Raw genomic sequence first — 25500 nt, 5'->3', positions numbered from 1 at the left:
AATCCTTTGAAATTTTAAATGGGATTGGCAGGATTCAAATTTGCTGTTAATGTCAGAAGCAAATCTACCGCAACAGCTCTTAGGAGGCTCCCATGTAAATAAGAAAACCACCCCCAAAAAAGCCATTGTGCTCTCCTAGGAGCTGTTTTATCCTGTAACTTGCCAAAAGACTCGCTGTTTTTAACAAAGCTCTTCCATTGTATCAGAGGAAAAAAACCTCTTTACAACCAAGAAAGCCAATGAGTGAAATGAGTCCCTATACAGAGGTACTTTTTATAGACTTTTGAGAACACACAAATCCAAAACTTTGCCTTCGTCTCTTGTCATATTTTTGGACTGTCAAAGGAAAATTGTATGGTGTGAAAGTAAGACAATCGTTGTCTGTTTTGGGGGAAGATTAAGAACAAGGGCTGACGTGATGACTGGCAGGATACAGGGCTTATAATCGTGTTATTTTAGTCAGAAGAATTGAGAAATGGTTAGTGTCTGTTGCAAGGAACGCTCTGCAGTTGGAGTGAGGAAGAATCGTTAAGGTCTGTGGGAGGTTGTTCCAGAGCAACAGTTTCCATGTAAATAGCACAAATGTCTGGAAACTGGCAGTAAGGGCAATGGTGCTGGTGAGGAGCAGAGGACCAGGAGACGGCCTCAGCTCTCTCTCCTTGTGAGGCTGCAGGGCAAAAGGTCAAGGGAAGCTGGAAGGAGAAAAGGCAAATCCCACAGCTTCCAAGGACAAAAGACTCAACAGTGATGACCACAGCAGACCTCAATTATTTTGAGGGCTGGTTTGTCTCTACTTTTAACCTCACACAGGCACGTAAAACCACACAAACCATCCCTCCCCACTCCTCCACCTCCGAAAATCCATCTGAATTTGGGCATATTAGAAAAACCATGCCCTTTGTTTAGGGGCTCAGACATAAGTTCAGGAACCTGGTCTTATGTGCTCATGTTATCAAAACATTTGCTGAATACTTCTCTGATGAAAGTGGCTTTTATTTCAGCTTGAGGCACGTCCTATCTCTAGTTTTAGAATGGCTACCATTTCTGGATTAGGATCATCTAATCCACACTGCACTTTGTAACAAGGTCAACACCAAAAATCACTCAAAAGGCAAGTACAATGAGTGAGCAGGAAGAAGAAGCAGAATGTACAACACAGAACACTCTATGCTTTATGGTTGTCACTTACTTCATGGCACTTCAGCATGACCCTCTTCTGACAACAGCAGTCATGACAGCAAATAAAAATGACAAAATGGAATGGCTGAAACGCTGCAAAAATCACCGACAAAGCAAGCAGTCCTGTGCAACTGGCTGACAAACAGTTAAGGAAATGAAGTGAATCTAATGGGACAGCAGTTAACTGAAAAATCAAGGCTTGAGAATTATCCCACAAGATATGTATTTCATCACCTGTGAAATCCAAACGTCCTTTTACAGTAAACACAATGCAGGATCAGTCCCTGTGCAGGACTTGCTACTAAGTTCAGTTCTGCCTTACCTGTTTGTGAAAAACAACAGGAACTTGCCCAGATAGTCACCAAAAAATATATATAAATAAGTTCAGAGATGGACAAAACCCCTGGCCATAGGTAGTTTCACTTTTAAAACTCATGATGCCAACAGAGTGCAGGTTATTTTCCCTGTAGGAACTGATCCTGCATGGTTAAGCATCCCCCACCAAACAACTCCCACTTTTATAATGAGCATTTCCCACTACCAGGAGTGACACTCAACCTGCCCAGAAGCCATGGGGACATTGTGCAAACACGTGAGCCTCGTTTGAAGGAGAAACTGTTCCTCCCTATGGCCAAAGCTATTGATCATTTTGGTATGGTGTCGGCAGAGAGCAGCAGCAGCAGTTGCTGTTCATTATTCCTTATTAGGACCATGAAGCTGTGGTGGAAGGATGCTGTTTTCACTGAGGGTTGGGGTTTTTATCCTCCTTCACAGCCACTGGGTCTGTTCTGCATTAATCATGCTGACATTATTCAGTCGGTCTCAGCCTTACACTTGATCATTACGTTGCTAAGCGACTGCTGGGTTCACAGGCAGAGCGAGCACTCCTCCCCTTCACCTGATAAAAACCCCTGCATTAGTCTTCTCCCCGTTTCTTTCGTCAGCTGTGTGTAAAAGTCAGTAGCCTCTCCACTGAATTTATAGCTCTGCTATATTTATAGCACGATGGTGGATACAGGGCCCGTCCTCTTCTCCCCTCTCCCTGACAGCAGAGTCTCGCCTGCCAAAGCCTTGGGGCTCCCCTGGGATGGGGTTTCCCGTCTCTGTACCTGTGCATATCCAAATTCAGCAATAGGAATCCTGAGCAGAGCTCAGCATTGGGGCTTTAGGTCCAGGTATTTGGGTCAAGCCAAGCTCCCTTATCCAAACACCCTCCACCTTTCCTGTAAGGAAGGATGTGGAAGTGACAGTCAGCTGCTGTGGCCTGACATGGATGGACCAGATAAAAATCTCTATCACCAGGACCAACCTCCAAAATTTCTTACTGTAAACGATGGCCAAAATTGGGAGTGAGATCATAGAATCATAGAATGGTAGGAGTTGAAAGGGACCTTTAAAGATCATCTGGTCCAACCCCCCTGCAGAAGCAGGGTCACCTAGATCAGGACGCATAGGAACATGTCCAGGTGGATCTTGAAGACCTCCAAGGAAGGAGCCTCCACAACCCCTCTGGGCAGCCTGTGCCACTGCTCCCTCCACCTCACAGTAAAACAGTTTTTCTTATGTTTAAATGGAACATTTTGTGTTCCAGCTTCATCCCATTACCCCTTGTCCTGATCCGGAGCACTATTCCAGAACCTTCTGATCAAAGCCTTCAATTACACTTTCCACAGTCCAAAGTCTGTAGCACATCCTTTTCCTTTCTTCCTCTTTTTCCTTCCCCTTCCAGCCTCCTTTTCCCTATCCCACGGCTGGTCACTGCTGCTGAGAAGCAGATGGTTGCCAGCCAAACGCTTCCACGCTCTGTTTAAAAATCATGAAACTCGATGTCTCCATAAGAACCATGGAAAACTATAAATACACCATGTAAAATTACTGCTAAGCCAATGTGCAAGGGGAAAAAAAGCCAGTCTAAGGTCGTTTTTTAATGTAATAATGAAGAGAGAAACGCTGCTCGGTACTGTAGAACAATCTCTTCCTAATCCTCATTTATCAAAAACATAGAAAGAAGATATTTTTATGGGTTTCTGTAGCAAGCCATTACCCGACTCTCTATAATTTAATTCATCTCTATGCTGTCCTAACAGAGCAATTGCTGTGACTGAACTACAATTGCATGTCTACTGCCCGTGCAAAAGTAACTCCTAGTGATATTCAGGCTATCTGGGCTGTAACTTCATGTATGTCCCCATGAGCACATACAAATATTTTTAATTTCATCAGGCTGCTAGTGCTGTGAACACAACCCAAGCAAGCCTGTGAACAATGTTCCTATTTATAACACTTCCCAATACTTTGGCTGGAAGATATGAAGAGGAGTGCTCATTTTTTATCACTTTCCCATCAACAGAGCTAACGAGTTCTTCTTTAATTTAGCAGAACCCTTGTGAACTAGAATTCCTTTCTCTCTTTCTAATGCTTCATCACAGTGCTACAAGCTTGACAGGTGGTTCTCCTAGGCTTTACAGTATTAGAAAACAAGATACTTGAAGAATTTTACATTTAACATTATTTTACATTATTAGCCTTAATACTTGGAATTGGGGCAAGATGGTCCTTAGCGGTCGAAGCTTTGGAAAAAAACTTGTGTCAGTTGTGCAGTTGGGCTGGAAAGGCTGTAATTTCTTTAACTTTTTACAAGGTAAGGAGTAAAAGTAGTTAAAAACAACGCCTGTGTCTGGGAAGTGTTTGCCGTGCATCCATCTCTTTTATGCAGGCACCTCTGAGGAGAGAGTTGAGATTTAATGCAGAGAGTTCAGGGCGCCAACATACATCACACGACCCAAAGACATCGGAGCATTTTCTCCTCTGTGATAAATCTTGCTATTAGCCTTTTGCTCTCTCTTTTCATGCTCTTTATCAAGCTCAGAAAACAACTCTCTCCCGTCCGTCGCTGGAAGATGGAGCTGGTTAAGCTCAGAGAGAGGGGAAGGTGTCAGTGCGGAACTGGGCACAGATATAGCCAGGCAGAGCCCACCTAACAAACCCTCTCTACCTCACTCTTCTCAAGATGAGAAGGAATTGTCTGCAGCACCTTTTAAAACATACTTTTAATATTACTTTGCTTAAAGAAAGAAGTCCTGAATAAACTTTCTGGAGTGTTTTAGTACCTTCAATTCACCTCAACTGAAAAATAACGTAATCACACTGGGTTTGAACACAGATGGAAACAACACACAGTCCTCTTACCTTCCCTTCCCACTGGGAATTCTGTGGAGGTGACATATACTTCCACAGTCCAACGGCAGCCAACAGTTTTGCTGCTCAATGACGCTGTCAGCTTATCTCATTGATTACCTCATAGGTCTGTTGACAAAGCTATGTTCCAAGATCCTCTCTATAGTTCCCAAAGATGCCACTTTGGGTTTACTTTTCGGGAAAGAAAGAGGATTTCGGTCACATTGAAATAACGCTTTGTGTGGTTTTGGTCCCAATACACTGTGCAATGAAGCTAGAGGCAATGTGTTCATGTGGCTTAACAATAAAGGTGATCAAGGTCTAGCAACAGTAGTATTCCTGAAGACATCAGAAAAATAATATGAAATGAGACTGTCAGAGTCATTTAATAGAATCATAGAATGGTAGGGGCTAGAAGGGACCTTTAGAGATCATCTAGTTCAACCCCCCTGCAGAAGCAGGTCCAAGACTTATGCAAATTCAAGCCTAGTGCACAGGTGTTGATTTCTGCTTGCCTGAGGTATTCTGCAATGTATAGTATTCACTTTCTGTGCTAACTTTGTTTAGACTGTCTTCATCAGGCAGCCAGTACTTACTGTTTTTCTTGTACAGTTTTCAATGCTCTTTTTTTTTCAGGTATTAAAGGTTTTCCTGAACAGGCAACTCAATTTTCCTTTTAGGCAAGTGCCATTGACAGGAACTGCTGAATTTCAAGGTTTCTCTTCCATCTCTTAATTCTACAAATTGTATAACCTCCATACCTCCCTGTCACCAGTTTTTTGACTTCCATCTTGCAGGAAACAATAAAACTACCCAACTCTGAAGGTTTGATCACACTGTTTTCCGAATGAGCAATCGTTTAGCAATTAGCAGAGCCACCCTTCCCCTGAAACCACATTATCTTTGTGCTTGCAAAGAGCAGCAGCTTTTCTAAGGGCAAGTTATTTATTATCCAGAAAATGCATTTCTGTGGAGCACTCCTGGCCAAACAATATGTAATGCTTCAGCAAAAGGCACATTTAACTGCTGTAAAAAGAAATACCTCAAGCTCTCAATAAAAGTAACGAAATTACCTTTGTTTCATAGTTGTGGATTTCATATTATATCCATATTCCACACAAATGTGACTTTGGACACAATTATTGGTACATTTACCCAATGGTGTTTGTCTACAGTGGGTTGCTTTTCACTTAAGTACCTTTCAGAAACCACTTCTACACAAATGGATTGCACCGCACTACCAGGGATACTGCTGTTGGGAGAAATAAGCCACCTCCTTGAATGTGTAAACATCAGAGACTCTTCCCTAACAAGTGTGTGCAATAGAAAGTAAGAACCCAAACCCCACAGTACTGAGTGGTAGAGATGCTAAATTAACTTCTTAGTAATAACATGAAGGGTGCAAAGTGATTTCAGTGAGTGTTTTTCTAAGACAGCTTTACACTTGATGATAAAGCAAGCGATGGGAAGCATCAGCACGAATCAAATGACATCACATAGTAAATGTGAAGTAAGCCTAGGCAAAGCCACTTTTTTAACTCATTTGATGCCAAATGAAGTGATGGGACTGAAGACAAACAAATCACCACCATGTTTTAAAAGAAAAAGAGCAAATTACTGCTTAGAAATAAATCTAAGTAACTCACATCAAAACAACTGCAAGGTCTGTGGAAACTGTCTTTGAAGTTTGAGAAGGCTGAGAGAGCTCCCTTCCTATGGTGCAGGCTACACAAATGTGGACAGTGTAGGAAATTCTTCCCCTCTGTAAAACTATTTGCCATAGACTACTCATTAAGCGAACATGTACGATAGAGAGTACATTCTTCTTTCATCCACATGATTTACAGGGGGAGTTAGTGAAGGGATGGGAAAAAAAATCAAGCCTTTATTAGAAAGTTATTTGGTTAAATTACATTTACCTTGTACTGAGACTTGCAGTTTTTGTTCCAGTAGGCGACTCCAATCCTTCCCCTGGCTTTGAGGATTTCTCTCTGTTCATTTGCTGGAGTATTGAGTTCAATTCACTAATAACATTAGCCTTTGGGCCTGAGAGAATTGGGCTTTTCACCTCCGTCACATCACCCCATAGCTTAGATGTCCTTTGGGGAACAACTTTAGCCATATTGGGCTGTGCACTGATGGGAGGTGGGGGAGGAGCGGGAGGAGGAATAACAAAGCTGTCTACAGTTTCTTCGATTAGCGCGTCCTTGTAAAGTGCATTGCTTTTGTTGATTATGGGCTTCATTTTTGGCTTAGGAGGTACTGGGGGTTTGTCCACCAGAAATGTTTGCCCATCTGCATAGACTGTACAAGTATCCACGTTCTCACCCCCTTCCGAGGATAAGGTAGAGATGCTGGACACCGTTGAGATAGTGCTGGTTGTCTCTAAGTGATGGTCACTACTACTTCGACTGTCTACCTCCTCAATCCCAGAGTCAGTGACGTTATCAAAGCTGTCAGGGGGTGGCAGAAAGGAGGCAGGCAAACAGTTTGAAAGACCCGCTGGCTTTTTACTGTCTAAGGAATTTGTTGGCTGGCTGGGGGCAAACGGTGCGGGTGAGGGCGTCCCATTTTTCCTTTGCTTGATCAAGTCCGTTAGAGCCGAGCCAGGGGCCGCGCGGTCATCGGGGATATCGAAGCTGTTGGCGAACTCTAAGGGGGGTGGCAGTGGCTCAGTAAAAAGAAACTCTTCATCTATATCAACTGATGCTAAGGGCGGTGGAGGGATGCGGAACGGCAAGATGACGGGGTCGTCGACGGAGCTGGCTGCCACGATGGTTTTGCAGGGAGATGCCGGGGGCTCAGGAGCAGCAGGAACGTCCAGCTCCCCTTCTGCTTCCTCACTCCCCTCCGGCCTCTCTGGTGGGGAGTTTTCAGGGTTGTCTTCCATTTCATCTCTCTTTTCCTCTTCATCTTCAGGCGTATCATCCGACTTTACCGTGTCCACGGTGTGAACCATCAGCAAGCCAGCTGACTTTTGCTGCGAAGTATCCACTATGTTTATCAACATGTTTTTCTTCTCCTCAGCTTTCTTTTCTTTCCCTGCATCTGTTTCGTACTTGTTCTCGGTCTCCTGCCGTCTCAGCGGGCCACGAGTATTTTGCCTAGTGACAGTAGCGGTAACAGGAAAAGTCGTTTCAATGTTGGGTCTCAGCTTTGTATCGATGTAGAGTGGTTTATTAAGGTCAGCTTTAATAGCATCTCCTTTGCCTGGAATCTGCTGCGTTTGTTCTTTCATGGCTCTGTCCCTGGCAGAGAGAGCGAGGGCTAGTGGTGAGTTTGGATCTAATAGCTTTCCTGTGACCGGGTGGACGTAATTATCTGAGCTGGATGCATTCGTGGGCTTAGTTGCCACTGCACTGTTTTCAGTGCCTTTCGTTTTGGACGAAGAATTTAGTGTCCTTGAATCACTTTGATTGCTGGGCTCACTGCTATTAAAAAGATTTTCAGGCTCTCTAGGCGCAGGAATCGGAGATGCTGACATCAGCTGCCTGAAACCATCTTCACTACTAAACATCGCCTCATCAGTAAATTTAGATTGCCTCATACGTGGTGTTGGTGGCGTTAGTCCAACATCCTCATCTCCCAGGTCTGTGGAAAGGAAGGCTGGAGAATTACGCCTCGCTTCCAGCCTCTTTTCCCTGTCCCTCACTGCTCCAGCAATGGCTGCTGCAAACGGACTGCTGACACCTAAGCTATCGTCAGGTCGGAGTTGCCCGGGTTGCTCTGAAGACTGAGGATCGATTTCCATGCTGCTCCCTTGGCTGCTTTTCCCACTGCTGCTGGTGGATGGCTCTTTCACAATAATTGTCGGGATCGGGATAGAGCAGGTCTTTTCTGGACTGTCTTCAACATTGGACTGTTTCACCAACATTCCCTTCCGCCTCGCTGGTTTGGCCGGCACGTAAACTGCTTTGCTGGCAATCTTGCCCACCTCAGAATATGGGTTTTCTGGCATCTGCCCCCTCTTGTTCCTGAAATTTGCCTGAGACGTGGCACTCCGACTGTACAGGTCTTCAGAGTCCAGAGAGTATCGGTCCAGTTCTCGTCTGTAATAGATCCCTTTGTCCCTTATCATTGTCCCCACGTTCTCGGGCCTAACCAAAGAAATTTTTGAACCTGAATTCTGACCAAATGGAGGTTTGATAGTTCCATAGCTCCTCGATGTTGGGGATTTGGGAGAATTGTACAGAGAGGGAGAAGGTGGTGGTGGTGAAGGAGGTAAGGATTGTGGCGGTGGTGGGATATCTTCAGAGGTGTCAGGCATCGAAAGACTTCTGGTAAACTTCAGCATGGGTGGAGCCAAAAACTGCCGTTCTTCCTCTGTTATCCCTAAAAACCAGAAAGCACAGTTAAAGTCTGTCTTCATGTCTTCCCCTGACTTCCCTCATATCTTCCTATTTCTGTATCCAACCTAAAACACCGGGGTGAGCTTTGCACGACACGAGGCATATAGAAAAATTACGAAAGAGGTCTTTTGGCTGATCCCTACCACCAGCATTTTTTTTTTTCTTGTTGAACCTCCAGGGACCCAGATGCCAGAATTAAAAAGGAGGCTACAGAATTTTAATTAAACTGGTGCCCGACTTGCAGGCAAATGTTTTGGTTTTATGTATCATCAAGGTAGCTGTAGAGGAGCACATTTCCTTGGAAAATTATCGAACAGGGAAGACATGCTGTGCAGAAGAGTAGCTTATGCCTTGCTTTAGAACTCTATAACTGCATATAATAATGCAACTTAGAAACCTAATGAATTTTTAAGACGCGTTTGAAACTTAGCAAAGAGACCTGCCGAGATTCTACTGGGGAAAAAAAAAGAGTAATGTTTCATTTCAAAAGATGATCTTACATTACTACAAATAAGGCTTTTAACATAAATAACCTGGGTAACACTGGGATAATTTAGATGCTAATTTTATATCAGCATAACGAGATTCTAAATTGATAAATATTGCTACTAAGATCACTACCAAGAACAAAAGGAGCCCAAATTTGTTCTGCTCTTTTCTGGTTTAGGTGGGTTTTTTTTTGGTAAAAGCATCTATTCTCATCATTTGGAATGAAAAAGAGGCAAATTTTATTCCATTTGATCAACAGGGATTCGTTTGTAAACTACACAGTTTTACAATGCTTTTGCCTCAGTGACAAAGAAAACAGGAGTAACGTTTTGCCCTAGGTAATGCATCGCAAGGGGCTTGTACTGAGCTTTTGATATCTCCTTCTCACTGACTTTCCTGGTCAGAGGGAACATTTTAAAGAAAGGAATGAAACTATAATTCCATAATACTTGCCTACTGCCTTCACATATCATCTTACACACAAGCTTCTCTCATGAACTTTGGACAAAAAGTTAAACAGTCACTCACTGAGGTAAAGGTGTTGGAGAAACATGCTTTAAGAAAGAAGCAAAGTTACTGAAAGTATGAGATCAATGCACAAGCAAGCTATACATGAGAAGCATTTTACCTATAGATTTTTGTCTTCTCATTGTACCCCGAGGTATACCCAGAAAAGGACCTTGAGGACTCCCTGGTACAGTGGGCGTCATCACAGCAATACCCTGTCTCTCATACATGGACTACAAAAAAAAAGCAAACAAAAAACCCCACAAGCATTAAAGCATGCAAGTCTTTCTCTCACATGTAAATAACTCTGCTGTTACATCTGCTAATCCACTACACCTTTTACTTAGAATTCTTATGGAAAAAAAAAGCAAACTTGGCATTAATTTGGGGGAGGAGGTGAAGAGCAAAGGAAGGCTGGGCTTTATTTACATGTTATTAAAATGACATCAGCTGTAAGCAAGGGTTAGTTGGAATTCTTTACAAGGCAATATGTTAAAGTTTCCAGCACGTTTTGTGTGCTGGAAGAAAAAAACAAAGCATGAGCAATCGCATTTCGTTTCACGTTCACTTCCAAAATCCTTGCCACGCACTGCACAGGCATTAATATTCACTCTGCACCAATCTGTACACCCTCTTCACCTCTGAAAAACAGACTCAGAGTGTCTTGTGCAAGGTTACAGCAACTCAGCCAGGAACTAGGGAATGCCACCTGAATCCCAATGCACTCAGCTGTCCCTCCCTGTAGGCCACCACAAAACTGTTTGTTTTCTGCCACTTAGGGTAGGCTTAATTTCCTTCCATCTCAAGCTGCTGAGAACAGCAAAGTGCTGCTTGTGTCAGGAGTGATGCGCTTTTGGAGGCACAGGTAGTGAAAAATATCTCTATAATGCAACAAAACCAATTATTTTATTCACATACCAAGGTCTACAAAAGCAAATTCTGCAACTGAGTCATCCAGTTGCAGAGCTCTGGAGTTTCAATTTTTAATACATGCTGTAGTATAATGCCAATTCTCCCCTTACAAATCATCGTGTATTATTTAATCAAGATACTACATATGCCATTAGGGAGAATAAAAAAACCTGCAGCAGGAGAAACCTTCACGTGAGTGCAAATTGTGTGGCTGCACTAACTCTGGTGCTGAAGCTGAAGCAGCATACCTTGGCTTTCAGCAAAGTTTGCTAGTTTGGGTTTGGTGTTGCACTGACACCTCCAAGTTCAGAACGTAATGGCGTCTTACCAGCTCGGGCTACAGGCAGAACAAGCTCACATCTGTTTGAATAACACTGAGGTAGCAATGCTGCTGATGTGACAGTCACATAGTAAACATAAGGATATAATGAGAAAGTTGTATAGGGAAATCCAGACTCTTCTGTTAAAAAAGCATTCTTGAAAATACTTGCCTTAAAGTTGCAAGACAACAAAAGTGAAACGAGCTCATAAAGGAATGCTTGTGAATTCGTTTCTGTTGTATACCCTGCATGCTGCCAAGAGACCCCCTCCAATCAGTTTCTGAAGTGAAAGCAGTACTTCATAGCTACCACTCACATTCATATCTGTAGCTGAGGGAAAACATCTACTAGAAGGCCGCTGTTTAATAGTTGCCACTCTCGAGTCCACAGTTGCATTGTCTGCAATTCTTGATGGCTTGGAAACTGGTACTATTTCATCCACCTTATCTGTAATATAAAAGTATTCAGTAAAATAAATACAACTTGTCCAAAAACTGAAAATGTAAGTATTGCAAGGTCAAAGGAAGAGATTTACTTTTCAAAAAAATGCAAAGAAAAAGGTTTTTTGGCATTTTAACAAGGCAACGCTTGAGCATCATAAGTCGTGCAAGCCGAGCACTTTTTATTGCTGCTACATAACATGCATGCTTTAGTTTTAAGCCTGCATGCATTTAATGTTTACTTAGTGTGACTCGAAAAACAATCCTCTTCTTCAAACCTTCAAAATGTGAAGGGAGAATATCTATATAGAAATGGAAAGAAGACCTTTAGAAAGAATGAATCTGTACAGCACTGTTTCAAATAGAGATAAGCAGACTGTACTTAGTCATCAGAATTTCAGTGATATTTTGGACAAAAACAAGTACTCCAGAAGTGCTCTTTTATGCCTATTCTCCTTCAAGAATCACATCCTGATTTATTCACGCTCATGGATTATTAGGTTAGCGTTAGCAACTGCATCATTTGCATAAATGAAGCTTTTATATGTGTTTTATATTTTAAACGGCTGCATGGTCTGGGAATGTGTTTAGTCCTTGTCAGAAACAGACCAAATAGGCAAAGTCCGAATCCGAATGAGAACGTCAACATTGGGATTTGGGATTCTGATCTACCACGTGATGTGATCATGAAATATAGGGAAAACTTTAGTCAAGATCTTCCAAAACTTAGATTGATAGTTTTTAGCCCCGACTTCAACTTTGGTCACAAACAAGGTTCATCGGTATTTAATATATCATGTTACTCCCTCAGACTGAAGACCTCCATGTACCATATAATCGGCTAGCTGTGGCCTGACACTTCTACTGCTATGAAACTAAAGCATGGAGAAATTAAATGACTAGTCCAAGCCAGCAGAACAGTTCGATTTTTGAACCTGTACTAGAATCCAAACTTGAATCCTATCAACAGGTTTCCTTACTACGCCTTCCATTGCATTTGCTTCCCCCTAAGGATGCCCAGACTCTCCTGTATCATGTTAATTTAGCATCTATCCCTTTGAAGTTTCACCAAATGAAGGAGTAGTTCTATAGCCTGTGGTGTTTTTTGGGAGTGAAATATCTCAGCCTGGCTCCTAGGCTTCCACAATGTGAGTCAGAGCACTGTTACTTTTCAGCAATTAGATCCATCTCACAAATGATTGTTTGCTTCAGCGAAAAAAAGGAGACCTGCTTTATGAGGTTACTATAGACTTAAAAAAAATCCCAGGGGTTTAGTGGTCTAGAGATGGTGTTACCATGCCAAGTATCAGATTTAGGGATATAAGTTTTACCTCTCACTGGAGAGCAGTGCACTCGGGGCCCTGGGTATGGATATGGATGGGAATAAGGCAGGAGGAAAAGAGCTTTTGATCCCTCTAAACAGTGGCTCTGGCTGATATAAAGATGATATTTTAAATGGGACAAGAAGAGAGGGAAGAACTTTTAGCCTTCTGGTTAGGAAGAAAGTTGTCCTACGAGTGGATATTTCAGTGTCACAGAGGGTCAGGGAGGAAAGGAAAGGTTGAGCAGAATCAGTAAGCTGAATGCTGTTGAAAACTGTCTCACAAGAGTGGTGTTGCTGTTTCGTTTCAATTGAAGTTAGCATTCAATTCTTTTCATCAGTCTGCTTTATTTTTGCATGTTTTAAATCATCCAGTGGAAGGAGAAAAGGAAAAAAAAAAATCTCAAAATCATCACATGTATTAAAAAAAAAACCCCAAACTTCAAGTCACATTTCGTAAGATTTTTTGTCATACAAACTGTGAACTTCTGGAAGAAAAATATCTGCGCTTCTGCTTAGCAAAAGGCATCAGAAAGCAGTGGTGTAACCATGAACATTTGACTTATACAGCAAAAATACATCTAGACTGTAGGATTGTACTCAGGGGATCTGTCACCAAGAGCTTCAACTGGGCAGAGATTTCCTGTTAAGTCTCTCCCACCCTTTTTATCATCCCAGAAGCCAAACAACTGGTCTTTGGGATACAGAAAGAAGTAAGTTTGGGAAACTGAAGTGCTAGGTACTCAAAATCTGCAAATAAGATATAGAAATATACCGTGTAAGAAGCGATCCCCTTTATTTTTAACAGACACATGTAACCATATACCCATTCAGACAACAAAAAGCTACAGGGAAAGAGTGATGAGGCTATGACAGACACTTGAAAAGCATGAAAATATTTGTTTGGGGATGGAACATACATACCCTCCAACTGCACTGATTTTGCTAGACAGTACTAGAAGTCAGATTCTAATTTTGGATCTGACCAAAATATCAGTTGGTACCAATTCTTACACCATCTACTATTTCCAGATGGGAAAAAAACCCCTTTGTTTTGTGTTCGTTGCAGGCTTCTTGTCTGTAGACAGGTTCTCAGTCCTTCCCACCCTATAGCTGCTCCCATTCGAGTTGGTGCTTTGTGCCTTGCCAAGTCTAGCTAAAGCACTTAGAAATGGGAGAGGAGAGTAGGTTAAAGCTTAAGCTGCTTTGCAGGGAACTCTTTAGGGGTTCCCTGCGTGGTATTTCCAACGGCAGCGCCGCTACATCTGCGCAGCTTCTTCTTTTGCTCTACTGCCTTTGATCAGAAAGCAAAGGTAGAGTGGAGGCTGTCGTTTTAAAACTACAACAACAATAACAACAACAACAACAAAAAAGAGAATTGGAAGCTACAGAAACAGCCAGCGTGTAGAACGAGGTTTATTCTAAATGGCAGCAGCTACATGGCGGGTCCTGCAGGATACGTCAAAATCTCAGCATCTGGCCGCAACTGCACCACGCTTTGGAAGTGAAAGCACTATGCAAAACAAAAACATTCTCACTGTATCATCCAACGTGCTAATCTAGGCCAAGGAAATTAACTGGCTGAATTGTACTTTAGCTTCATTGCAACTCATCCCAAAGAAATAAGACGTATGTACATTGGGACAAACTTGCTTCGCCTTTGCCTTTTAACTAGGCTGTTCATATCCACAGTACCAGTGTGCAAAGCATTGTATGCACCAGAAACACACGTTCAAAAGGCCGCACATGCTGGAATAATTTGTCAGGCTTACTAATCAGCTTCTCTCCCAACCTCCTTGTGATCTTAAATAACTCTGCAGCATGCATTTCTTGTACCAATGAGAGGGGAATCTTACAAGCTTGTGTCAGAAAGTCCCTGAGGATACCTTTACAAACAGCTTTACCAAAAGAGATAGAAAAAAAGCCACAGAACGGGGCGCAAAAATCTGCAGCCGGTGTGAGGTGTGTCCACAGCGTGGCCAAAGAAGCATCTCTCCAATGGTATTCTTAAAAGGAATGCACCTGGATGCAGGAGGGAGGGAAGAAACACTCTGTGGTGGAAAAAGCCTACGTTGGAGGTTGTTGGCCCTGCCAGCTGCATTTTGTTGTGAAACCAGTCATATAGCAAAGTACAGCCACGAGCACGCACGCACACACACCTGCAAAGGGAGCAACCTGTGGCTGACTGGCAGAATAACAAAACACTATCTGCGTTATTTTGAATAGCTTCAGTCTTGCAGAAAGACAGGGAAGAGGATCCTATGGCTCACTGGACAGAGAATGCAGCTCGGTTGTAATCATAGAAGAGGATTTTTAGGCCTACAACTTTTCTCTAGTATTTGCCAGAGGGGGAATTCATCACTGCTTTGCCATATAAACTCTTCTGAACCTTTACGAGAAGTTACAATGGCATGTTGAGAGTCAAACACAGGAGCCATGCTACACCTGTGACCATTAGTTACCACCGCTCAGGGGGCTCCTGGTAACAGCATCCTTTCAGAGAACTGTCAGGGATACCACATGTATAAGCCAGTCTGATGCCTCTGCATGCATATAGCAATTTGAGTGCCACTATATTAAATTCCCCCGAGAGAGGCAGCACCAACGGATATAAAAGAATTTATTGCAAAGTGCATTTCCATCTGCCCTGTGGGTTACCAATCGCACCCATGCTCTGCTCAGGGTGCCAGCCCTCAGGAAATTAGATGGCCTCAAGGCACAGAAAGTGGTTGCATTTTATCAACATGTAGGTCGTCTCTGACGAAAAGCTCTTAAGCGCAGACAGAGTAGCACAGTACCCAACAGCGTGTCATGACTTTTACATTCTCAAGAGGTCTGGCTGCTAGGCAAGTTGCTTTTGTCTTTTTCTTTTTCTTTTTTTTTCTCTTAAATAATTAAATATCTCTGATAATTACAGGGGACAGTCTCCTCCTAATAGATTTGTTGCAGGAGATGGCTCTTATCCCCGTAGAACACATTGCTTAGTGACTCCTGTTTCAAATCCTCAGACTCTCTCAGAGGAAAAATTATAATGCTGCCCATCAAACCACCAGATCCATCGTCAAAGGAACTTGGAAAACGAGAGTCAGGTGCCTAGATAGATCTGGTGGCACAACACTATACAGGCCCCCAAAAAAGAGAAATTATGAGGTATGATCCTGGCAACATTACTTATTGTACGACATAGCCAAGACATGTGGATTAGCTCCACCGAGGGTCTTAGAAAGTGAGCTCGTCAGACCCACAGAGGATAAGAATGATCATGATCCGGTACAGGCTAACCCCAACACCTCAGGCTGGCATGCCAGAAACACCAGGCAAAGACTGATCGAACACAGTTTTGGAGGCGAGTATTGCCAAGACCTGTATACTTACCACCAAGTCCAGAATGCTTGCTCAGGGGGGATGGGGTAATGGAGAAAGAAAACTCAAAAAACAGCTGCCTCAAGAAATGACTTGTATTTGTAAGAAAAGCAATGAATGCCTGGCACAGAGTAAAAAAATGCTCGTATGAAGTTAAAGTGAAAGAACAGAGGCAAATGTTCTTCAAATACCAGCAGCACACATCGTTAACAGTGCAAATATAAACTACAAAATGTTAGACTAATCTAGTCAGCCAGAATACAATGTTAGCCAATGTAGGAAATGGTTGGATTGCCACCGATGGCCTTATGGCTAAGAATTAAAAGGACAGGCACATTAAAAAAAAACCCTAAAAATCCTATGGTGTGGTTATTTTTTCTTCCCTCCCCCTTTTGCCTGGCGTGTAGGCATGGGCAACGAGGCCCTCTCGGTTATGGCTCTCTGCAGCCGGCCACTGCGACAAGGCAGCGTGGCCTGCGGTGGTTCTCGAGAGTCGCTCGTCCCTTCGGACCCCGGTAAGCACACAGTGGAGGATGCCACTGCGTCCTCACCGGTCCATGTCGAGGCACAAGTTAACTCGACATGGGGGGTGGCTCTTTGGGAGATGCGCGTTTCAAGGACCTGCGTCCTCGGCTGCTTGAGGAAAGCTAAAATCTCTGACAGGTAGTTATGGATGGCTCTTGTGGAGGTAGCCACAATGCCCAGCTGCAGCTCCATGCGGCCCATGGACTGTGACATGAGACCCATGGACTGAGCATGCTCCCTCTTGATATTTTCCAGCAGCTGCACAATCCTACTGTTGGTTTCCATCAACAGCTTCTCTCCCTCTGTTAGCTGGGGCTGCCCTCTCCAACCCCGATCCCTAGGGACAGGCTCAACACCGCAGCGCTCTTCATTCATTTCATCATTTCCCTCCTCCTCAGGAGAGTCACTTTCAAACTGAGGAGTCCTACTGAGTGACTGATCCCCGGGAGACTGTATGTCCATGGTACACTCCGGAGTCCGCGCCGGCGTTTGAAATCCCTCAAAATCCTCCCCAACGTTGCTGTGCGTTTCAGACGAGGACAACGGCCACTGCCAGCTCTCTGTGGTCCTGGCCGGCGAGTCTTCGTCAGAGGCAGGCACCGAGGATTCCTGTTCTTCAGCCGGCGTGGACGGCGAGCTCCCTGGGTGACGGCTGGCTTGCCCCGAGGATCCAGGAACCTCCCCATCTTGTTCCCCAGTGACATCTGGCAATCAAATAGAGGAGCAACAACCACTGTATCTGAGGCCAGGCAGATGGAGGTATCTACATGCATTGGACAACACATAGAAAGAAGCCAGTTGGGAAGCCAGAGTGTATGTGTTTGGGCAAACGGAAGGGCCGCCTAAAGTTTAGTGACTGCACTGGGCACGTGGCGGTCGACGTTATTAACCGCTTTTGGTATAAATGCACACTGTCCTGTACCCATAACACACACAGCCATGCTGCATCCCAAGGCAGAGGAACTACCAATTCACCTCATCGTGACTGTGACAGGAAATGTCAGTGAACCTATCAAAAAGCTCACCTATGCACTGCAGTGGTGTCAGTCAGAAATCCCTGGGACGAGCTCAGGGCCAAGGGTCCAATTGAGCTTCCTGGGGTGCCAGATGTGCTCCACCACTGGCTGAGGGCAGCCCTTTGATGCTCTGAAGCACTGCTGGCTATCTTCGCTTTTGTCCGCCGTCTCGCGTCACCCCCACCCCCTTCCCCCCGCCCCGTGCGCTCTCTCCCAAGCCACCGCTGCAGCGCGAGGGCGGCCGTCCGCAGCGTTTATCCTGTGAGCAATGCCCTCCCCGACACTTGCCACGCTCTTCTCGTTCTTTTCTCCAAGCGGTAGGCAACGCTATCCGAGGGCATTGCTCGCCAGGATCTCGTTCACTCCTGAAAATCAACTTATGCCCTCCCCTGGCTACGTCTTCCCTTGTCTGAGGGAACGTGGTGGAAACCTTGGGTGCAAGCGCTTCCCTGCAGCAGCTTAGTGTGCAAAGAGGCATTGTTACAGGTGTTAATGAGGAGGATAGTATATACGTGCTTACTCTACGTCCTCCCCTACAGAAAATGCACTCCCCAAAAGGCTAGAAATGGCTAAGGTTTTTGCACCCACAGCGATCACTGACTCACAGTAGAGCACAATCTGCCCAGCGCCACGCTTGGTTACACGAGTCAGTATCTGTAACGCTCAACCTCTCCCTTCTTCAGATTAAAAAAACAAGAATCCACTTTGATTTGTTTTGGGGGAAAGGAAGGGGGCAGTGGAGAAGTGAGAGGGCACAATTTGGTCATCAGAAATTAATCTGGGGCTGTCTGGCTAATATGTTGCAGTATGGCAGCCCAAAGAGCCTGCGCTCCTCACACGCAGGCAAGGGACAGGCGAGAGAAGCTCTGCTGTCTGTAAGGCTGGGCCCTGAACAGCCCTGGCTGACTGTTGCTAGCTGCCTGGCTGTGCTGCTCACGCTGCAGTGGCCTGAAGGCCAGGTCAGTGTCAATCCCGTTAATCTTTCGGGGTTCATTTCTCCTCGTTGAAATACTATTTATACGCTGCTCTTCAGACCTCAGTTTGAAGCTGTAAGCTTACACCTGGAAGGTGTTGCTGAGGTCATGTTAAAAGATACTTATGGTTCTGTTTATGGCCAGAGGGGTTTTATTTGGATTTATTTTAAATTTTTATGTGGTTTTAAATTAAAGCTCCTTCTGACAGACCCAAGGATCCCTCCTCCTCCGTATCAGTTCCTGTCTACCCTAACGTGGCACTTGTTATTTCTGTACCCAAGTGCCTCCAATATTATGCTGCTCTAAAAGGCATTCTGTGTGGTTTAACGTAATTATGACTTTTTAAATCCTAAAATAATGGATATTATTCGTGCATTTAGCATATTCTCTACTTCAAAGTATTCACATTCAAAGTATTCACATTCTCTCTGTGTCTAGCTGGACTGTCCAGTTGCATGTTTATGGAAAGTGAGGATGAGATTGTACTTGTAAAAAGGCATGAGCTCCTTATGAAAATGAATTTTAGGGACAAACTGTCATGCAATCATTGGCTCTTCCACTCCATGGAGATTTGAAAGGGACTGTATAGCAACCTAACTGTCACAACTCCTTCCTTTGCAATTCTTCTCCCCCTTTGCCTAATACAGCTGCAACCCTTCGTTAACAAATCTCTCTTGACAACTATAGTGCAGGACCATGAAATTACTTCTCAGCATTCTCCTATTTGAGTACACATGAAAAAAAAAAGAACAGAAAAACAGGGGACCTATTTCACCACACATAGCAAACACACATTTCAGTTAAATTCTGTGGAATTGGAGAAAGATAAGGGATCATATCTATTCGTTCTGGTAGAGCCACTATTCATGCAAAATGTCTTTGCATTTCTCTTGACGTGTCATCAGAAGTTCTCCCATATCAAGTGTTCTAAACAGAGCCCACCTAGCAATTGGTAAGTAATAGAACCAAACTAACTTCAGAGTCAAAAACTAAAGCAAAACAAAACAACTCCAAACCCCACCTTAATTTATGAATATTTCTGTCAATAGTATCACTGAGTTTAGTCTGTTCCGATTCAGGGGGACCGTAACACTTTTGTTATTTGTGCATGTTTACACGTTTGCCAGAGGCTTGCTGAGAAATGTTTCTCTGAAAAAACACAACTTTTGCAAAGTTCCTAATTCTCTACGAAAAAAGAATTAAATCAATTACCTCTTGCTATCCTCCTCATCTGCATTTTCAGCCTTTTGGAGCTGAAAGAACAGCATCTGGCATAAGTGAGCAATAACACAAATGACAAAGAGTACAGGCAAACACTGTGGAAACCCATGGGCAGAAAGTTAACTGTGGGAACTCCTGGCGAATACTTATGAATAATGAATACAGTCACAGGTTTTAGGATAGGTTTGTTAACTTGACTGGCAATCAAAAGGAGGAATATTCATCAACTGTTATTCTTTGTAACAAAGTGTTCAACGGCTCTGGCAGCTCCAGTTTCTGGAAGCTTTGTGAAGCATGGATATGGGGCACGGGGGAACCAAGGGTGCATTATAGGCATGGCCTGACATGAGCTTTCATTCAACTACAGAGCAATATGATGAGAAAACTGCCTGAAGGTCAATGGCTGACACCATCTTGATGACTGTGTCATCCTCTGCCCAATATATCCATTCCTTGATGACCAAAGGTCACCCTAAATTCAGACTGGATCTCGGTAAGATGACTGCACCAATGGCTGGGTTGGTGCTGTGGCAAAGATGTACCAGTTACAGTAGGGACACTGGAAATCTTGGCTTGGCCAGAGACTGTCCTTATCAGTCAGAGAAGAGGCTGACTGCTTTGAACAGCTGCCGACAGTAGGATTAAAGCTGGCTTGAAACAGTTACCTCAGCTAAATGCCTTTACCTCAGTTCCTTGGCAAAGGGATGACTTCCAAAAAAATCCTTGACTATCAAGTCAGAATTGACTATGGACCAAACTCTATATCAACACGGTCAGTCTGATTTGGTTGTTGATTGGCTTTAAAAACAATCTGTCTCATTAAAAAACAGGCTTTAAATACAAAGAAGCAGAGCTAGCTTCCCATAGGTACGGAGCAAAGGGAAGAGGTCAGATTCCCTGATCCTTTCTAGTTCTTTCCACCTTACACATGGTTCCTACATGCAGTATTTTGCTTACAGCAATATATGTGACTTACAGGTAAAATAGGTAACATTGTTTTTAACAGTTATTTTTACATTTATACCTAATGATACCAGCAACAAACTGGCAGCCTCCAAAGCTGTGACTTTATGCCTCGTGTTCCTAACCTCGTGCTCCTTGCACTGACAAGGCATGACTCCCTTAAATGATCAAGTAAGGGAATCAGAAAGGAGCATGCACGTGGGCTGAAGGAAACACAAATATCTGGCAGTCAGTGACCCGCTGCACTTTAGTGTTTGATCGCTGTGAGTACTATGCAGCTATTTCCAAAAGCCACATGGGGCTCCCAGGTTTCTGAAGGCTGTATTTTTGTTTCACTTGTCTGATTCTGTTGTGTTTAAAGAAAAAAAAAATGAAATCTGTTATTAAAAGTGGTCCAATGCAATAGTAACTAGTGAACTTTCAGCAAAGTCCTGGCTTCCTTTCTTTCCTGTTAGACACGTCCTCTGTCTCTGCAGCGAAGCCTGGAGCTGGCTGCCTGAATGGGTGTTAGCACTGGGCTGTTATAGAGCTTGGTCTCACGTGGTAAGTCAGTAATTGCTCCTGGTTGGAGACAGGAGAACTGCTGCATCTTTTGTGCCTGCAGGGGTGGTGTCTGGTTTGCCTGATCCTGTTCTGAACATGGTGATTTGAAGCCAGCATTATTCCAGCCTTTTAGGTTCGTGAATAACGTCCATCATTTTGGAGCACTGCAATACCATGCTGTCTCTTTGCACCACAACAATCATTACCAGTGACAGTCCTTTAAGTCTGTTATTAGACATATTTAGGATTGTAGTAAGCATTGGGTTAAGATACACAGAGAACCGAGCAGTTGACTTGGCTGAAGGGAGAGAGGACTGAGACAGAGGCCAAGAACAGAGCAGGGCTTTGGATATAGACAAACTTTAGAGACATCAGAGGCATTTCTTTAACTTTTGGTCACTGAAGAACATTTGAGATTTATGCCTGGGTTGTGCCTTACCTGCCACTTGGACTGGCAGTTGATCCCTCCCCTCAGATGTGCTGCTCTTTAAGAATCCCTCCATTTGAAATCCCACCATTTCTGTTTCACCTCTGCTACCGGATCGTTGCCTTTTCCATTATCTTTCCTTTTCAGATTCCCCACCAGTGGAGCTGGACGTGAGGGTTTGGGGCACCGTCTTCCTGCTGACAGGTAGGTGGAGATGTTCCTTGGCCACAACAAGTGGGCCAGGAGCTCAACAACAGCGGTAACACAGTTGGGGAGCTTCCTGGGACCTGCCTCTGCTGCTCTGGACCTGGGCCTCTGCCTGTATCTGCATCATGCTTCCTGGGGTGGGTGCATTTTTCAAACTGCTTAGGTACCAAGGTGATAGATGCCTTGTAAATACCTAAGATAGATACAGACAGAAACTGTACCAGGCGCAACCAGTTATGCAAAACTTCATACAATGCCAATTGCACCTATATGCTGTAGCATCACCCACCTTTTCTAGCATCTGCAGTCAACCACAGTCAAATATTTGGCACATGTATTTTTCCTTTGGAAAAGTGATGGGAACACGGGACATTCATTCTTCCTTGGTGTCAACAGGTCTTAGGGCACATAGCCCTTAGTGTCAGGTACTGCATATGCACGTGTTTTGTTCCATCGCCTTCCCTAAATATGAGTTTGCAAGTTTAGCTTAATTTCTTCAGTAAGCCAATAAACTCTGTTTCCTCCTCAATAATCTGCAAAAGTCAGTAACATAAGCAGTACTAAAGCTAAAGGGGCGGTCTATTAAAATGCATAAAGATTTGCTTAAATTACATTAAAAAAACATGTCTGAGGTGTTGCTTTTCTCTTATGGGTTAATTTTAACAATGCCTTTTATTTTTAACTGTAAGTATCTGGCTTTTAGCATAAAGACCAGGAGTGACTATGCATATAAATATAATTTTGCATGTCTGAATTTAAAAAGAAAAGCATCTAAAACAAGTAGGTGCACTCATTTACATGATGTTCCTTCTCGATTTTTGTCACCTCCCATACATATGCAAAAGACCTTGCCCTGCTCAATTTGTAAAAGAAGAGCTGGGAAGTAACTTGATAAATACTGTGGGGCAAATGTCTGTGGATGGGGGCAACTATGACTCACAGAATGGTAGGGTTAGAAGGGATCTTTAGAGATCATCTAGTCCAACCCCCCCTGCAGAAGCAGGTCCACCTAGATCAGGTCACATAGGAATACGTGTGCAGGCAGTTTGGGCAACCAGCACATATGGGAATCCAGACAATGCTTGGTACGAAGCAGATGAACAAAAGTCTAGAACGGCTTTCCAGTACTAAAGGAGTGGTAGCAGAAAGATGAGAACCTACTGATTTCAAAAAGAAAGCTTGGTCAGACTGCAGAAGTTCATATGATGTTACTTATCATAGAAGCAGTTGTACTTGATGAACAGATCTCTAGTGTCTCTTGGGAAACAAAACAGGCAACTCCTATTTGCAGTTGGTTAATAAAGGATCTCCGTTATATTAGCTCTGCCCACTGAAAACTAAGGTCTTTCTTTTTAGATATTCAAATAGAAATAGATGTATAAAAACTTGTCAAAGACCAAAAGTAGGTGAAGTTTAACTAGGCCTTCAACATACTGCTAAGAATGTAGACTAACCTTAGCTAAAACATTGTTTTAGAGAAAGAATATTAAAGGTTAAGATTGCAATGTAAATTTGTTGTTTATGATTGCAGTTAAAGGAAAGAAACAAGTTCAGTCTACAGTTATGTCACGTAAATGTGTAGTTGAAAATATAGAGCATCAAATTATTTGAGCTTTCATTTAGATAATTAGGCTGATCCTCATAGATCTGCCACCACGAGCACATCTTAATCTGGAATTCACTTCTTCCAGCCCCATCCCAAGTGAACAACTTGCAGGATTGTGCTTAAATCACAATGCCAAAGTCACATATTTACCATATTGCAAACAACAGGCAGAGAATACATGTTAGCGGTTAGCATAATGAGGAAATAACAAAAGTGCTTTGCAATACAGACAAAATCATTAGACATTCAAACACTTTCCTTCTGTGAAAACGGAGTAAAAATACTGCTACGTTCTCTGGGATACTGTAAAAACTCTACCAAGTACACTAAAACCCCAAAAAGGGATAATTATGTCAAATAGATCAGTAAAACACAAAAAAACACCCCTGTTTAGTGACTACAATGAAGCATTTAACACTGAGTATCTATAAATACCGTTGCGTAACTTATGAGAATGATTTGTACGTATTCACAATAAAGAACTATCAAAACTTTCTTGAAAGAAAGTCTCATTTGAGTTTCTGGGGCAGAAAATATCTCCACATTAGTACACAAAAGTCACATTTACATATTATAATCACACCATCAAAATAATTTTAAGGAAGGCAGAAAAACTGGTAAGTTCAAATTCCTTCTATAGATACAATTTTCAAGTACCAGCTCTTTAACAGTCTGTTCAATTAATGAAATAATTATACAGGCTTCTAAAATGCACCTGCAATCCTGAAGCCTCACAATTCAGCCTACCTTGAAAGAGGAATGGTCATTGTCTAACAGTGGTTTCTGTTTAAGAACAAAAACAAAGCAGAGAATATAGTCAATACCCACTCCTAACCTGCAAGCCAGGTAGAATTTAAGTGGCAATTTGATGTTCTGTTTAAGAGACAGCATTTGAAAATTTGGCCTATTCACAAAAGAAAGACAATCAACTAAAAGAAACCAAAAAGAAATGTGGAGGACCAAAGGCACTTTCAGCCTTCTCTGTTCTTAGATTGACTCTCATGCTTCCACACCGAGGGGAAAAACCAAACAAACTATAATGAATTATCTAGAAAACATTTATTTGTAATTATATTGGAAATTAATTAACATGGGTGTATGAACATTTGAAGGAAAAAAAAAAGAGAGATAAATAGCAGCAAAGGGAGTTTTGAGATGAGGGAGAAAAGTCCTTCATCTCCCTGGCTCCTGAAAAAGAGAGAGAACACATTAAAAGTGTTGAAAAAGTTTTTCTCGCCCCTAACTGTACCACGTTGGGAAACACATGCAATTTTTACTGTCCCTCAAGAACTCTTGATTTGGAATGTGTGGTTAGATACTCAGTGAATAATATCTGACTACTGCAAGCAATGCTCACGTAAGCCAACGGATTTAATTCATCTGTTTCCAAATGCCACAAACCCCATGTTTCTTTAACACTTACAATTCCTTTTCCAACTTCTTATATACCATTGTCTTGTTTGGCTGATGTAGAAAGGCTTTGAAAACCTTTTCAACTACTGTCCTGCAGTAAAGAAAAATAAGTATCACAAAAGGGAGCTACGTACTCAAACTGATCAATTCAAAATAGTACTGGAATAAATGAGAATACCCACGCAGAGACTCAACTGACCTCTGCTAAGGAGTCCCAGCGTTTCCAAAATGTTAGTGAAAGCTGCTCACTTCATACAACATAAACCTTGGTTTGAGCAAGCATTCAGGACTGAGGGTTACCTGTTAATTTAAGACTCTGTGCCAAATGATGCTAATCAGCACATTGCCAGCTAGATACCAATTATTCTTCAGCTGAAAACACGGGGTTAGCATTGTTTCTCCTTGAAACATGCCGATTTTCAATACTTTTCTCTTACAAAGTGCTTTTAAAAGCACATGCCATAGGCATGGTCCCAATCCTATACCTTCTTACTCTGCTGTGGACCCCCCACAAGTTAGACCACGAATCATAAAACCTGTAACCTTGC

General features: G+C 43.0%; 1 protein-coding gene across 2 annotated transcripts in view; it reads right to left on the bottom strand.

Moving 5' to 3' along the window:
- Nucleotides 1-25500, bottom strand: part of SHANK2 (SH3 and multiple ankyrin repeat domains 2) — a 332306-nt gene that overhangs the window by 7748 nt on the left and 299058 nt on the right. For both annotated transcript variants that reach the window (XM_061999345.1, XM_061999344.1), the window contains exons 21-23: nucleotides 11250-11380; nucleotides 9823-9934; nucleotides 6276-8688 (exon numbers count right to left, since the gene is read on the bottom strand). In XM_061999345.1, the coding sequence (XP_061855329.1) occupies nucleotides 6276-8688; nucleotides 9823-9934; nucleotides 11250-11380 (2656 nt within the window). The remainder of the gene's footprint in view (nucleotides 1-6275; nucleotides 8689-9822; nucleotides 9935-11249; nucleotides 11381-25500) is intronic.

The sequence above is a fragment of the Colius striatus genome, chromosome 7 (assembly GCF_028858725.1).
Source record: "Colius striatus isolate bColStr4 chromosome 7, bColStr4.1.hap1, whole genome shotgun sequence".
Classification (NCBI taxonomy): Eukaryota; Metazoa; Chordata; class Aves; order Coliiformes; family Coliidae; genus Colius; species Colius striatus.
This window is presented reverse-complemented; position numbering and strand designations above follow the sequence as displayed.